The 17,212-nt window shown below is 45.2% G+C and overlaps 1 protein-coding gene across 2 annotated transcripts in view; it reads left to right on the top strand.

The window, feature by feature from the left end:
• LOC146345193 (sodium channel protein type 5 subunit alpha-like) overlaps positions 1 to 17,212 on the top strand; it is a 301,192-nt gene that overhangs the window by 32,659 nt on the left and 251,321 nt on the right. For both annotated transcript variants that reach the window (XM_084859393.1, XM_084859394.1), the window contains exon 5: positions 7,409 to 7,500. In XM_084859393.1, the coding sequence (XP_084715519.1) occupies positions 7,409 to 7,500 (92 nt within the window). The remainder of the gene's footprint in view (positions 1 to 7,408; positions 7,501 to 17,212) is intronic.

Below are 17,212 nucleotides of genomic sequence, written 5' to 3'. Positions count from 1 at the left end.
AATAAGTTGCCCGACTTGTTTAGCACAAGCAGGATTGCAGCCGTAGTCTTTTAAAACAAAAGTTGAGCATTTAGAGAAGGGCCTGGGAGGCAACTGGAGGGTTGTGGCTGCTTCCCAGAGGGAGGGGGGTCTTCCATTCCCTTGCAAATATGAAGTCTCAAATTGTACGTGCTTTTTCCTTAAATAATGGCTGTTGAGAGCTGCTGTAGGCATCGATCAGAACCTAAGAGCAATAAAGGCTCTCCTTCAAGAGCAGGAACTTGGGTCAGGGAGCTTATCTTCAAAACTATGACGAGATTTCAGAACATGAAGCCAATTAATCAACTAGAGGAAAGTTGATTCTTTCCCCCATCTGGCTGCTGGCATGCCATGAATGACTATGACAGGAAGTAGACATTTTGTGGCGTGGTGGCCATTGAAAATGGAGAGATGGGTGGAAGTACATATTCCTAATGTTTTTAAAATATTTTCTTTAGGGAAACTTATACAGTCAGGGATACCGCACCCTGTTCTGCTGTTCATCCCCCATGTGACTAGAATTGCATGTGTGTGGGCGGGAGGGAGGGAGGGATTGCGCTCAATGGTCCCTTCCCCTCTGTCCCCTTCCCATCACTTGGCTATGTCCTCCATGCATTGAAGGGGTCAGCTCTGTCGTGGGGAGCGGGTTCTACTCCTGTAGTCTCCCCACACTGGCTCTGCAGGGTTCTAAATGGCGTGGGGTGTCTACATGTGCAGCACAAGCATTTTGTCTCAGAAATATAGAGCAGCCTTCCCGAACCTGGTGCCCTCTAGACATGTTGGACTACAACCCCTATCATTCCCAGCCAGGGCTCCAGGCTGGGGAAACCTGACATAGAGAATGATGAAACCAAGTGAAGGGAATGCAGCGGAGGGGACACCAGACGATGGCTAACGTTGCGTTCCCTTCTAACAGACCATTTATGAAGGGACAGTAAGTCAATCAAAATGCTTTGGGAATACTCTTTTACGTTATATTTGCACCTACAGGGCTTCATGTGTTGTGTTTCTCTGATGGTGGTGTGGCTTCTCCTTTTTGTGATTGCCACTGAAAACACCCACCCTACATCCCCTCCTCTTTTTCTGTCTCCATTTACATCTAATTAATTAATTAAATAGATTTATATACCTCTTACCACATACACAAATCTCTCTAGTAATGCAAAACACATGATGCACTCTCTGCACTACATTGGCTGCCACTTACAAAGTCAGGGTGGAGGGAGGGAGGGAGAGAGAGAGAGAGAGAGAAAACACAATGACATGTTCAGGGTGCAGTCCTACGCAGGTTTAAACCAAAACAAGTCCTACAACTCCCAGCATGCCCCAGCCAGCACGGCCGGCTGGGGCATGCTGGGAGTGGTAGGAGTTTTCTCTGTCTAAACATGCACACGATTGCAGCCTATATGTATTTGGTATTTCTAGATGTTACCAGGGGGAGAAGGAGTATGAGACACTGCTGTTGGCATCAGCCACACATCTTCCATCCTGCCCAGTTCCGGATTAAATTAGGCATGTGTGGGTGGGCAGGCTAGTAAATAAGATTTTGTGAGCCAGTAACTTTGTCTGGAGTTACTTACGCGTCTGCTGCCGTAGTGTGTGAGGCCGGTCATGTTGGGCTTTCTCATGAGGAATGGCCTTTGGCTTCAAAGTGGTCCATTTGTAGCACAAGCAGAAGGGAATGTGGCGTGAGCGCCAAGAAAGATGCTCAGACTGCCTGCTTCAAGCCCATCAGTTTGTTCTGTGTGCCTCTGTCGGTGGATCCATCAGTGTATCATGATTTTCACTGATAACAGAACCAAGAACTGCACAAGCCTGGGATATTCCTCGAGGGAACGCGGTGAACTGAGAACAGGTGCAGCACTTGTACCGCTCTAGTGTGTTGTTAGATGTGGAAGAGAACTATCAGTGCTCTATCAATCAATACTCTCTTTGCAAGCAGCTGACCATCCAAACCTTAATGATTGTGTGCTGTGGATCACGGAGGGTTTGACTGTCGTGCTTGCTGAATTTCATATGGTAAAGATAAACTCCTCCTAAACATAAGAATATAAGAAGAACTGTACTGAATCAGTCCACGGGCCTATCTAGTTCAGCATTCCTTTCAGTGGCCAACCACCAGGTGCCTGTGGGAAGCCCACAAGGAGGCCCTGAGTGCAATAGCACCCTCCCACTCATGTTCCCAATCAGCAGTTGGTATACAAAGGCATCCTGCCTCTGGTACTGGAGGTAACATATAGCTGTCATGACTACTAGACATTGATAGCCTTCTCCATTCTGTGGTGCAACCACACTTGGAATAATGTGTACAGTTCTGGTCTCTGCACTTAAAAAAGGATATTGTAGAACTGGAAAAATGCAGAAAAGGGCAACTTAAATTATCATGGGGCTGGAGCAACTCCCCTACGAGGAAAGGGCACAACTGTTTAGCTTAAACAAAAAAAAAAAGCAAGTAAGGGGAGACATGATAGATGTACAAAATTATGCATGATGTGGAGAAAGTGGATTGGGAGATATTTTTCTCCCTCTGATAAGACTGGAACCCAGGGTCATCCCATGAAGCTGAGAGATTCAGGACAGATAAAAAGAAGTACTTCTCCACATAGCACATAGTTATGCTATGGAATTCACTACCAGAAGACGTAGTGATGGCCACCACTTTGGATAGCTTTAAAAGGGGATTGGACAAATTCCTGGAGGAAAAGGCTATCCGTGGCTACTATTCCTGATGGGTATATGCTAGCTCCAATATCAGAGGCAGTATGCCCAGGTACACCAGTTGCTGGAGAACATGAGCGGGAGGGTGCTGTTGCACTCATGTCCTGCTTGTTGGTTTCCCGTGGGCAGCTGGTTGGCCTCTGTGGGAACAGAATGCTGGGCTAGATGGATCCAGCACGGCTCTTCTTATATCCTTATGCTCCATGAATTTGTCTAATCTCCTTTTAAAACTGTCCAAATTGATGGCCATCACTACATCTTGTGACAGTGAAGTTCACAGTTAAACGATGTGCAGCGTGAAGAAGCCCTTCCTTTTATTTGCCCTGAATCTCCCACCATTCAGCTCCATGGGATGACACCTTGCACATCAGAAAGCTAGAGTCAGTGTCAGGGGAAGGCACCACACACACATGGGATTTAATGAACATTGTTGGATCTTTGATTTGGGGAGTGCACCTAAGACTGGTCTGATTCAGGTCGCATAAAATCCTGGTTAATCAGGATCCCTCTTAATCAAATTTGCAAGACAACTTCCAAACTGTTTTCAAATCTGGTTTCAGACAGGAACCCTGATTAGCATTAGACATGGTTTAGATGTGGTGTCAAAAGTGCAATCCTCTGGATATTTAGATAGGAAAACGTCCTACAATTATCAGCATGCCTCAGCCAGCTTGGCTGGCTGGAATGATGCTGGGAGTTGTAGGATTTTTTTCTGTATTAAACATCCAGAGGATTGCGCCCTAAAACCATGGTTGCTGCCAACAAGGGAAGGAAAGGGAGGAGTTTGTGTTGGAGACAGGAGGAGGCAGGGGAAGGGGGGATGTGGCAGATTTGGGGCTGGGAGGAGAACATGCCTGTTTTTAAATCTCAGATGGTTGTCTGTGTTAGTCTGTTGCAACAAAACAATAAAGATTCATATTGGCAGCTTAAAGACTAACTGATTTCTTGTGCCATTAACTACTTTCATGGACTAGAGCCCACTTTATCAGATGTATGAAGAGTGTGCCGAGTCAGAAAATATAAGGGTACAGCGGGGGCGGGGGGAGGAATTGTAAACAGTGTAGTCAAAAAGGCTATGAAATGTGGGAGGAACTGCCTGTGACATTTCAATGCAAAGTTTAGCATGTCTATGCAAATCTTGTTGAAATACAAGTTAAGTACAGGGGCCATTCACAGGGTGATATAACACAGTCCTCCTAGCTTCGATATTACATTGCTTCTTTTTTATCTTTTATTTCTTTATATAGCTTTTATATTTAGAGGGGAAAGGTGGAACATATTTTTCAAAGGGCCTCCGTTCTCCTCCTCCTCCCATTTAACATTGTGTAAGAATAATTTTTAAAACAGAGCGTATATCAGGGATAGGCATCCTTTTTGGGCCCATAAACACATGGAAATTTGAGAAACAGTCCTGGGCACCACAACAAAATGGCTGCCATGGGAGGCATGGCTGGTCACAAAGGACAAATAACCTCCACAAAAGATTGAGTACAGGGCAGAGGTGGGGTTTGAGCCACAATGCACAAAAGCTGCTATGACTTTACAGTTTTCAGTGCGAACAGAAACCTATTTCTCAGAAGGCAAACTCTTTTTCTCTCCCCTTTCCTCTGCCAGCAACACGTTCTCCTCATCTCTTTTTCTCTCACTCTCTGGATTAGGAATGTTGGAGAAATCTCTTTGTGGGGTGGAGTTCAATGAGGTTTCCTAGGCTTGGCCCCCTGGACCTTGTTTCAGTTCCTGTTATAGCACCTGACTCGATCTGCAGTGAGTTGGGCCAGTTTGCAGATTTTCTGAGAATTTTGCACATTTTGGGGGAGATTCTGCAGCTTACACAAATTTCAGAGCAATTTGCACAAATCATGGCTGAATTCGCACAAATTACGGCTGAATTTGCACAAATCATTGCTGAAATTGCACAAATCACACTAACAATGGTCGAATTTGCACAAATTATGGCTGAATTTGCACAAATTGCAAATTACAGCCAGCTTTGCATGATTTGTGCAAATTTGGCCATAATGTGTGCAAATTGCTCAGAGATTTGTGCAAATTTCAGAACCTTCCCAAAATGTGCAAAAATGTTCCCAGAGTTCACGGAACAGTCGACAGCTCAGCTCGCAGACGCAAAGCGGGTCATACATGCCGTGGAACTCTGTTGGGCCAAAATAGAACTGGATTTCCCAGCAATGGACATCCCTACTCTAGACTACCACCCGTAGACACCCCCACACACACACACACTCTTTCTCTGTCTTTCAGACACACACCTCCAGCCACCTTACCGGCCACCAAGAAATGTGCCTGTGGGCTCCATGTTGCCTACCACTGCAGTCTATAATCAGGTCCTATTCGCTGTTCATGAGTCCAGTTTGTTTTAGCTGCTTTATTATTCTTATACTTTAAATTGTTGATAGCTGCTACAGGAGACACACGGTTGGGTAGGTTGTCAGGATACAAATCTCAGCACAATATTTGTGGTTTCAAGGAGATGGTTTTTTCAGACAATGTATTTGTAACAGTTCTTTTTGTATGGAAATATTAAGTTACCAAAGCACATGATGCCACTGTCTGTCTCTTTCTATGGTCACTCTTTTCCCCAGGGACAGAGAGGCTGGTTGGGTTCCTATGGAGAGTTCCTATGGAGGAAGACACTGCAGTTTTCCTCTCATGTGAGAGGGCTTTAATCTCTCCCCCTCCCCTCCCCAAACACTTTAACATCTGGTGGGAAAGTTTCATCTCCAGAGGCTAACATTACAGCCTATTTTCTTCTTCACAAGTTCAAAACTCAGCAATGTTTTAGTTCTGAAACTCTGAATTTAAAATGTTTTCAAATATTGCATATTGACAATTGGGGGATACCAATGAAAACAAACCCTGAAGTCTTAAAAGTCTCTGATTTCATGTTAAGGCTAGAGGGCGAAGTTGTAAATAACCTACCAGATGTTGGGGAGAATAACAAATGTAAATTCAAATGTTGGAAAATCCATGAATGTTAGAAGAATTTGCATGAGAATTTCCCCCCAATTCCCTTTCAGCTCTTTCACAAGAGCTGCAAAACTCCTAGGTTTGAGGCTGGCTGGATGCACTATCTTTTGACTTGTAAGCCTTCCATGCTTAATCACTAACAATCTTCCTTGCCCTGGTGCCCTCCAGATGTTTTGGAATACAACTCCCAGCATTCCTGACCATTGGCCATGCTGGTGGGGGCTGATGGGAGTTGAAGTCTAAAACGTCTGGAGGGGCCCAGGTTGGGGAAGGCTGATCTGTACAGTTTGGAGGTTATGTGTTTACTTGTTGAAGCTGCAGATGATTGGAGTCTTTCTTACTACACATGACCAAAGAGGGACTCCCTGTATAAAAAATAGATTGTGCCCAGTGATTATCACTCCCCCCACCCCACCTTGGTCTGCTTACCACCATTAACTAGGCATTGGGTTGTTCCCAATCCCCTTGGGCTGACCTGCTTGGGGTGGAAGATGTGCCGTCTTCCCCGAGATCTTTCTGCTCAATGCCTGGGCCCTGTCCAACAATCAAGGCTGGCTGGTTTTATTGGATCCCCATTCCAATACTCAAGGAGATGCCACCATTATCTTCCCCTTCGGCTCATCGCAGGCAGCTCAGGGGTGGGAGCTGGGAAAGGTTTATTCACTGTGCCATGTAACAATGCCCCCCCTCCCCTTGATACTCCCCATTCCATGGCACCCACCAGTGACATTACTTGGTCAACCTACAAAACTGAAAGCTACAGGGGTCTGCGTTCAGAAAGAGTGTTCCTCCCCCTGCCCAAAGACCCAGTTTTGACATGAATCAGATGTCTTTGCCCCTAGATCTATGGTTTTCAAACAGTGTGATGGGTTACCCTGGGGTTTCCTCCAGAGCATATCAAGGGTCCCTCAATTAAAAGATCAGTAATGGTGGACAAGAAAGAAAGCTCACCACCACTACCGATCTTCCTTGGCAATGTGTAGCTGCTGGGATTCTTTGGGGTGTGTGGGGGTGCCATGGTGCTCTCTGAGTTCCCAACAGGGCATTCATATACATGTTGCATGGTGCAGCAGCCTTGCTGAAGCTAAGCAGGTCCGGGACTGATCAGTATCTGGATGGGAGACCACCTTGGGAACCCTGTGTACGCTGCCTTGAGCCCTGTCGGGAAAAAAATAATAAATAAATTTTAGATGGTGAGGCCCAACAGGTCCGGCTAGTGCTCTGCATAAACTGGTCATGCACCCAAGAGTAAGGCCCAGAAACGTCTACAATGCACAGAGCTTTGGCCAGCAGATGTGCAAGGATATCAGTGTGGAAAGGGTTTCTGAAGGTAGGAGGATTTGAACCTGGTGCCCTAAGTGAAATGAGCCAATGCAATGTTCATGCAATATCCAGCTGTGTATTTCCAAATAACTGTGGTTTAATTCAACAGGTTTGTAGGAGAATTTACAAAACTAGGTACAAATTTCCGCACTTCGGAATGTCAGGGTATTGAGAGCTTTAAAAAACTTTCGTTATGTTCCAGGTAAGAAGCCCTGATCCTTGCATACCTGCTCAGCTACAAGTGACTTTTTTTTCTGTCCCTCCCCCACCCCTCTTTCTCTTGTTTTCTCTCTTCTGCTGTTGTTACTTTGCTGACGTCCTTGTCACGGTCTTCTTCTTGTCTGTGACTTTCCCTTGTTTGCAGATACATAACTGAATTTGTGGACCTGGGCAATGTATCAGCCTTACGAACGTTCAGAGTTCTCCGGGCGCTGAAAACAATCTCAGTCATTTCAGGTGAAAAAACAACATCAGGTTAAACACTTCGGCTGCACTCACTAAGCCTATGCACCATTCCCCGTAGCAAAATGGCTGTTGGTAGAACACGGCTTTAAAATTGATCGGCACTTGACTTGGGAATGGATGAGTGTAGGGAATGGGGACCTGTCAATAGAATACTTTTCATATGTTCCCCCCTCCTCCAGAATTATTCTGGGGTGGGCATCCAAAGCTCTGCAGGACTCTAAAAGGTCCCAGCCCATTAACTATGAACCCAGAATCCCAACTGCCAAGTTATCTCATCACCACTTTCATTTGGGAAAAAGTCTGACATTTCAAACTTTGGTGGTTAGAAATGAAAGACTGAATTTGGATGTGTGTGTGTTTTTTTTAAAAAAAATCTTCCCTAGAACTGCTCAGGATAAATGGCAACATATGAAAAACAAAAAAGACATAACCAGAAGATTAATGATGTCAATCAATGAAATTTGTCAAAGCGAATCTGCAGACTTCATTAAAATTGAAATGCCATTCATGACTGGGGAAAAACCCCAAGGAATTTGAAGGATTCATCTCCTCTGCCCTCATCATTATCACTTGATCTGACTTAGTTTTGATCCAACTCAACAATGCAGTTTTCTACTGAATGTGGGCATCATCTACCAGGCTATCACCTGGCACAAGCTCCATTGATAGGAATGTCATGGTAAAACTGTGTTCTTATACAACTCCTTTTCATTTCAATGGGGCTTATGAAGGAGAGCGTCCCAGGGAGTTGTGCCCTTTGGCTCCCTTCCCATTCCTTGCTCTAGTACAAACGGAACGAAATTCCTGTTTTCTTTCTCAGTGCTTAAGATGCTTAGTTATGAATGCGTTCATCTCTCTGTCGCTCTCTTTCTCAAATTGGCAATGGAGCTTTCACTGAAAGCACATCACTGGGGAAAAACAAATGTGCCCTTGGCGTATCTATAGACAGGTCTCATTCAGCCTTAGTGTTTAACATATTTGACCTGCATGGCAAGGTAGAGAAGATGGCAACATAAGCCCGTGCATGGTAGTTCCTGTAGATGATTATCCTGAACAGATGTTGGCAATTACAGGTCAAAAATAGTCTAAAGAGAGACTGTTTTTTTTTTAAAAAAAAAATGAAATAAAAAAAAAATTAAAAGGAAGGAAGAAAAGGGGGGAAATCAACATCCATTTAGGTGATGGGAAGAATTTTTCACTCCATTAGACGGCAAATGTTCACACTGCAGCACTCTCCACTGAAACAAAACACCAGAGCAACAGCGCACATTATCTACACCTGCAGTGCGCCGAAGGTATGAGGACTGTGGTTGCTGCAGTGGCGCTTTTCAGAGGGCAATCGGTACTGTGAACGGCTGCCCTTGAAGTCAGTGGCAAAAACCTATTAGATGTTAACGGATCTGGATTTCCCCCTACTCACCCACCCGAGTCATGGACAGGGGTGTGCAAAACCCAGTCTGGAAAATGTGGACAGTTGTATTGAAGCACATTTGGCTATCCTCAAGGTTCCCCATCTTACACATGCAGCAGAAGAAGGTGGTCGAGTGGTGAGCAGTGGTAGAATGGACTGTACCACTTCAGGTGGGGGAAGTCCAGTCTTTGAATGCATCCTCGTCAGGGTTGTAGTGGAACCCGGGCTCGCAGGAACGCAGCACCGACACTTTTTTTATTAGTGGGGATGCTGATGTCATCTGCCATCCCCCACCCCCCTCAGGATTCCCAGTTCCCTCTGAGCTTAGCTGCAATCCTCACAGTAGCTGGGGGGACATGGATTTCCCCAGTAATACTATATTGTTCTGATGCAAAGTCTTTTGGACCTCATCTTGGATGGACAATTAAGGCCTGTTACTTTCCAAAAGAGCTGCTCCAGGTGGAGAGAAAACTGCTAGAACAGGTTTGTTGATATGGATCAACAGAGCTGCCTGTATTTTTGGACTCTCCTTGGAGGCGTGGCTACAGGGACTGTCAGGATTAGTGCCTGCACTTCAAAATTTATTGTTACACCTCTCTTCCTCATATAAAAAAGCTCAGTGCCCAGGAGCAACACAGGGAGAGCTTTCCTCCATGACATGCTTGTTGATTACTGGCTGGGAGGTATCTTTCAATGGGGGGAGCATTCAAAACAGTGGTGTCCCCCCACCCCTGCAGTTTGAAGTAGTACAATCCACTCTGCCGCATTGTTCTTCTCAGATGTTTTGTCAGGGGAAAAACCATCAAATTCACATTGAATGTCACTCTCATGTGAAATCTAGTGGCAGTCTAGGGAGTTGCAAAACATCTCTCCTCCTGACACACACAAATGGATTCAGACATTTATTTAGTTATTAATTACATTTATAGCCTGCCTTTTTTCCTCCTTAAGGAACCCAAGGCGGCGTACATAGTCCTTCTCCTCCTCCGTTTCATCCTCTCAACGACAACCCTGTGAGGTGGGTTGGGCTGAGAGTCTGTGACTGGCCCAAAGTCACCCAGTGAGCTTCCATGGCCGAGTGGGCACTAGAACCCAGATATCCGGACTCCCAGTCCAGCACTCTCGCCACTGCACCACTGACACGTTGCTAATCTTAGCACAGTTCGTTTGGCTTTCTTCAGTTCTCCCAATTCTTCACCTAGAAAAGGACACACATGCACACAGCCAAATTCACTTCACATGAGGTGAAATTTCAGGGACTGCTCCAGTTCTAAGCCCTGCCTGAGTTCCATTGCACCTGTGGAGATCCTGCATGAGGAGGCTTCCTGAACTGCTTCAGAAGCCCCTCAAAGCCCCTCATGGATTGTAATGAATAGGTGCAGAAGCTCATTTCTGTCCTGTAAATTGGCTACTCAGTTATGGAAGAAGACACTCTCTGTCCATGCCCAGAGATGGTCTCTCCTTTGCTACCACTTCATATTTTCTGAGGCCGAATCATTGCATTGGAAACTCTGCAGCTAAGCCCTGGTGACTCTGGTCTCATATTAAGTACTGTCTCTTAGGTAACGTCTGGATTAGGCCTGGAAGCTGACTGCCAACTTTCCCACGAAATAGAACTCCGTGCTGCCCATTCGTCAGAGATGAAAGTGGGGGGAGGCCTAATAGTTGCCTTCCCCAATCTGGTGCTCTCCAAATGTGTTGGACTCCAGCTCCCATAATTCCCAGCCCAACGCATCTAGAGGGTGCCAGTTTAGGGGAGCCTTCCTTATAGGATGGCAAGAGCTGCATGCATTTTCAGAGGGCTGTTGTGCCAGCAGAGAATGACTGGATTGGTGTGCTGGGAAGTCAGTGTCTTCTTCTCAAGCTACTCGGTTAAAAATAACAATAAACCCTGGCATAGCTACAGAGCCAGCTCTGGAAGATGGGCCCTCGAGACCAGAAAAGGTTCTACTGTCATTCTCACTTAAATGGGGAACCAGAAAGTTCAGAGGCAGCCTGAGGGAATTCTAGGTGAAGAATCTTCCAGGTGAACAGGCCCTACAGAAGGTAATTTACCCAAGAACCTTTCACCACAAATCCTTGTGCCAGCATTGTGTCCCTTTTCCTTCCCATGTTACAAAACACACACATCCTAAAACATAACTACGAATCTGTGTGTGCAGAAACATTAATCTAGAAATAGGCTTATTTGATGGCCTTGGGTGAGTCTGTCAGCATAATGTATTGTACTTTTCAGAGCTGGTGTGAGGATGAGACATACAGCCCTGTATAACTACAAGAATCCCATAGGAAACATAGCAAAGATAACCTCTAAGAAAAAGGTTTCCACATGGGGAAGACCTGATATAATCTAACTGGGGACTGTGCACCATGATTTAGAAGAGGACGAGAGGCAATTACCGAAATAAACTTCTCGTGTTCCTGTTGCCTCTGACATGAATTCTAATGGGAAAGTCCTGCCTTTCTAGGGTCCATCTTGTCTCTATTTTGAGCAAACAGCCTGCACTCACCCTGGCGGCCTCGTTGAGCTCCATGGTTGCCATTTTTTGAAAAATGAAATAGCGATTGCAAAAATGCACAATTTGCATATGCGTGAAATGCACATTTTGCGAATACACATATGTACACATGAGCATTTTCACATACACAGATATGTGTATTCACCATCCCTAAAGAGGACCCAGATTTACATAACATTTATATATCTAATTTATGTGTATAGATGCACATTTAGAATAGTTACTCTAATTTAAATCTGAAACATTCAATAGATCTCCCCATAGTGGTTGGGGAGGGAGGGATGGTGACCAGATGAGCTGTGTGCTTGTCCATTCCGCTGTCCAGGGGCTAACTGTGGATGGACAACTCCAAGGGCCCCGCTGCTCTCCTTTTAGTTCTTTAAAAACTAAAGAACTTCTTCTTAAGGGTTCTTTTATCTCTAAACTGCACTTGAACTAGAAAGTCCTTCAAACAGATGATGCCTTCAAACAGAGGATTGTCCCGTGTAAAGTAGGGCACATGGCCACCCTACATGGTGGCAGGATGCAGCCCCCAGTGTCTTGAATCAGACAACAGAACCAGAACTACACCCTGCTGGTCTAATCCCCTCACTGGTTCAACCTTTATTTATTTATTTATTTATTTATTTATTTATTGCGTTTCTATCCCGCCTTTTTTCCTCTTGCAAGGAACTCAAGGTGGCTTACATTATCCTCCTCCTCTCTATTTTATCCTCACAACAACAACCCTGTGAGGTGGGTTGGGCTGAGCGTCTGTGACTGGCCCAAAGTCACCCAGTGAGTTTCCATGTCCGAGTGGGGACCAGAACCCGGATCTCCCAACTCCCAGTCCAACACTCTAGCCACTACACCACACTGGCTCTTCTACACCATCCTTCCCTCTCTCAGCTTATTGTGAGGGCCTGAAAGCACTCCACTGGTTTCAGGCTCTCACAATAACAAATGACAAATGTGAGTAGGCACAATTGTTACTGTTACTTCACCTGAAGTGAATTCCACCTGAAGTGGAATTCAAAGCAAATTTGGGGGTTCCTTTACAGGTGAAACATCTCAGGAAGCTCAAGGGAGGGGGACCAAATGTGTTTTGATGGACTCATGACATTTCACAAGGGTTCACCCCTAGGTTGCCAGCATGTATATGGGGTCCTTTCTCAGTGAAACATGAGGAATTTTGAGGGGGAGGTGCGTGCGTGTGTGTGTGTGTTTATAAGACTAATGGAATTTTACAACGGGAAATCCATGTATACCTATGAGCCTCTCAACAGAGTGGCATGGGGGTTGGGGCGGGGAAAAGAGAGAAAATATTGACAACTGTATACTTCTGCCAAGGTTGCATGAACCCATGGTTTGGGATGGGGGAGAAATTTGTTCAGTTTGCATTAGCCATATTTGTACTACCCAAATCCACACATGAACTGGAGTACAGCTAAATTTCAGTATCCAGTATCCACATTTTTCTGAAATTTGTGATCAAAGTTTACACATCAAATAAGGTGTAGCAAAATGCATACAGTACATAAAGCTGTATGCACACAAAAATGCATATATTACAGAAAAGTGCACACAAGAACACTTCATCTTAGGGGAAATTGCCTGCAAAAAGTGCAGATAATTTGAAAAATGCAAAGATTTTGAGAAATGTGCATGAAAACATCTATGAATGTTTGTGCAGACCTTTAAAGAAAATTTGCAAACTGATGCAGAAATGGAGGGAATGAACTTAATGTAGGAAAAGTGAGAAACGGGAGAATCGAACTTGAGACATTCATCCATCCCTACCTGTGGCCAGTGAGGTCTTCCTGTCGCTAAAAATGCCACATGCTTATTGAAATCTATTATATTTCACATGCATGTGCTCACCTAACTCAGGAAGACACCATTCAGTTTAAAAAAGACTTCTATAAGGAAATGAAACCAGACAAGGTGCTAACAACCAAGGTATGCTAACCATAATTTACTCTGCTACACTCTGAAACATGAAGAAAAGTGTTTGATGTATATTGTAGCTGGTTGCCAACATCTGGTACGGATGCCACAAAAAGCTATGCCACAAATAACGCATTTGCTTCTCATAGGAGAACCGATTGAGGGATGCTCACAGATTTCCAAAGCTTGGTGTTGCTTGCTATTTTGAAATGCTTTTTAAAAAAATTAATAAAGGGGGCTTCTTCTTTGCTGTGGGATACCAGACTAGGGGGGCAATCCACCCAGAAGTCAACCTGCACATGCTAACCATTGAAACAAATGGAAGAGGCACAACAAGACCTCACAGGTCCCATTTATTTCAATGAAACTTGTGCTGGAGAACTTCTCAGAAGGGTTGTGCCCTGTGGAACTAACTTCTGACAATATCCTCGTGTGTTTGACTCTGCTAATATTAACCGTTTTGATGTAGAGTGTTAAATGCTGCGTCAAAAAGAAGGAGAGACATGTCTCAAACGAGGAAAGTGACAAAACTCTATTGGCCAGTAAAACTGGTCCTTTTATATCCATCCTCTTGCTTACTATATGTGCCTGAGTATTAATTGCAAGAGCTCTAGTTTATTGACTGTCGTTTACCAGTGTAATTGTATTACAGCTGATGATGGAGTCATATCCATGTGCTTGCATTTGTATAGACTAGGCTTGCTCAGTTTAAAATCCACCAAGTTGAAGCCAGCCCACCAGCCATGTATGTCATTGTCAACCTGCCAGGGATTCCATAAACCTCCTCCTTTTTTTTTGCTACCCGCCTGAGGGCTGACGTAGATGACATTAATTGCAAGAATGTAATTAATGTGCACATCTTTTGTTATGTAAATAGCCCTGGGGAAGCCGGAGGAGCCTCAATAGGGGTGGGGGAATGTATAACTCTTTCTTGCCAGGGTTCTGACAAAAACTAAAAAATGCCTCTCCAAAGCTGCTGTTTGTTCTTCAAGGGAAACCTAGATCTAATAGGCTTAGGGTGCAATCTTATGCATGTTGAGGTAGAAAAAGGTCCTAAAACTCCCAGCATTTACACTTTGGATAGCTCCCTTAGAGTTCTGAGTGGCTCTAACTGAAACCTGGAGCAGATTCACCACCCCAGTGTCATCGGAGTCACCAGCCTCCACTGACATTAGGAGAAATAGCTTGGCAATTGAAGTAACTAATTACCTAGAAGGTTGGTGCCTCTTCCTTGCTGGAGATCTTCAGGCAGGGGCTGGACAACAATTTGTTGCAGATACCCTACTTCTCTATTTCCTGCATTGAGCAGGGGGTTAGACAAGATGGCTTACAAGGCCTCTTCCAACCCTGCAGTTCAAAAAGCAGCTTCAGGGATGCTATTTCTGTTCGGACCACAGCAGAGGAAGGGCTGAACTTTGCCTCCCTATCCCCCAGTGTTCGTAGTCCACGCCGGATTCCCCCTTGGTGCTCTTTACATAACAAAAAACATTGTGTATCTTATATTGTCTTACACTCTGTTCGTTTTGTAATCTGGCCAGAGAACACCTGTTATTGGGTGGTGTAAAGAATATAGGCGGTTGGCGCCCGCTTTAGTCCTGCTTAGTGTAGACCCATTGAAATCAATGGGAACTTCGGATGTGGCCCATTGATTTCAGCGGGTGTGCTCTAAGCAGGACAAAGTCTGGATGCAACCTGAAATAAATAAATGGGCCGTTAATTGCATTCACCACTTAATGTTATGTCGAAATTGGTCCTGAGCCTGCAAAAGTTGAGACGGGGGGGTGTTATCAAGAACTCAGCAAGCCACAGTCCATGGCTGGTGGACTTGATCACAAGTTGTGCAGACATGGACTACACCCCACCCCCCTTGCACCCTTGCATTGCTTTACATGCTCAGCCCCCATTTAGCCCAGATCTCTCCTTCCATGATGTCTGTGCTCCATTTTGAATACATGAAGCTGCCATATCCTGAATCAGAGCCTTGGTTCATCTTGCCCAGTCTTGCCTACTCTGATCGGCAGCATCTCTCTGGGGTTTCAGACAGAGCAGGGTCTTTATCATCACCTGTTAGCTGCTCCTTTTAACTGGAAGCACCAGGGATTGAACCTGGAACCTCCTGCATGCAAAGCATCGGTTCGGCTACTGAACTCTGTCCTGTTCCTACACAAGCAGAACTGTCAGCAGACACGGAGTGATTGATAAGCCAGTAAGGTATACAAAACTGTTTGGTGCTGCCTCTTTTCCCACCCAACCCGGTGCTGCCTCCAGATGGGTCAGACTACAACTACCATCATCCACAGCCAGCATGGCCACTGCTGTGGGTGATGGGAGTTGTAGTCTGACACCTCTGGGGGGCTTCAGGTTGGGGAAGGCTAGTTTAGGGGGATGGTGGAAAAACACAGTTCTGAGGGGCAAGCGGCTGGTGGAAAAGACAGAAGGAAAGAGATATCAGTGAAACTGGAAGCTATCATCTTTGCATCATAGGGATAGGATTCAAAGAACTACTCCCGGCATGTTGAAAGGTTTTGTGCCCAGTGAGATCTGTTAGACAGAAGACCCTTCTGCCCCATCACAAGCTGCTTTTTACATCTCAGTTTCAAAAGTCGATTGCCGTGTGGCTTGGAGAGCTGCCATTTGAGAAACACAAGCCCCAAACCCTCTTGTGTGTGGAAGTACAGAGCAGCTCTTCGGATAATTAGGGCTATGCTCCAACTCTTTGCAGCAATTGTTTCCCCTCTGCTGCTGCTGTAGTATCATTTCCAGCCTCCCCTAGCTGTCCTTGTAACTTAAGTGATCCCAGCCAATCAGGGATCATGTAGAGAGCCTCAGACTGCCACATAGCCAATTGGATTTGGTGAGGTGGTGTTGTCACAATGCCAATTCAGAGTAAGGTCAAGAAACATTGTCTTCATTCTGCCGGGGAGGCGGGGACAGAGAGGGAGTCTCCCATTCACCTCCCTCCCCAACACACACAAATCAGCATTTTTTTTGTGCCGGGCAGTACGTTCATGAAATCCACTCCTCTTACATGTAATATACCTGGCCCTATCACCATAGCATCCAGAGTAAGGGTGGGCCAAAAGATCTCAAATGAGAATGTTCGAGAGTGGGGGTGAAGGGGTGAAACTACCTTTTCTGTTTTTGCTGTCACTCCCACTATCACCCTCCAGTTGCTTCCTCTTGGTCAGCAGCCACCGTTTTTCTCCAGAAGCTCTTTGGGAACAACAGCATGTGATAAGCTAATTCCCAGGGGGGTTCTGGGGGGAAAATGGCAGCTCCCCAGGTCCTGGGCAGGAGTTGTCTTTGCCTCTGCTGCCTCTGACAGTAAGCCCCAACATTTTGCCTGCATTTAATCTCCCCACCACCACCAGAAAAATAACCAAAAGGACCCCCCTCACACACACACACACACACACACACACATTTTGCTACTAACAAATGGGGCAATGAAATTGGCTTGTGGAGAGGAGAACAGCATTTCAGCTTGGCCTTACTAAAAGGTAAAGTTCAAAGAAGAAGATTTTGGGGAAAGCTTAGCACTTCTTATAGGAACCAGGTTCTAAAGGGCAAATAAAAAATGCTGGAGGAGCTTAGGCAAAGCCACCCCATCGGCCGCAAAATGTCTCTTGCCTCAGGTCTAATAAGAAAACTTGCTCCCGTGCTGTTCAATTTAATGCTTGGATGGCAGGAGTTAAACCGATGCCTTTGCGGCTCGGTAAAAGAGTCCACCCCGTTAAGCTGTAATGCTGTTGCTCTCTATTGGCATCATGTCCGCAATGGATTATTTCCCCCAGTAGATTGAATCACGCCTGAAATTCGAATACATTTTAACAATTACCTTTCAAAA

The sequence above is a fragment of the Heloderma suspectum genome, chromosome 5, assembly GCF_057233095.1.
Source record: "Heloderma suspectum isolate Gila_16-S chromosome 5, 16-S_ref, whole genome shotgun sequence".
Lineage (NCBI taxonomy): Eukaryota > Metazoa > Chordata > Lepidosauria > Squamata > Helodermatidae > Heloderma > Heloderma suspectum.
Note: the sequence above shows the minus strand (reverse complement) of the source record. Positions and strands in the feature narration are given on the sequence as shown.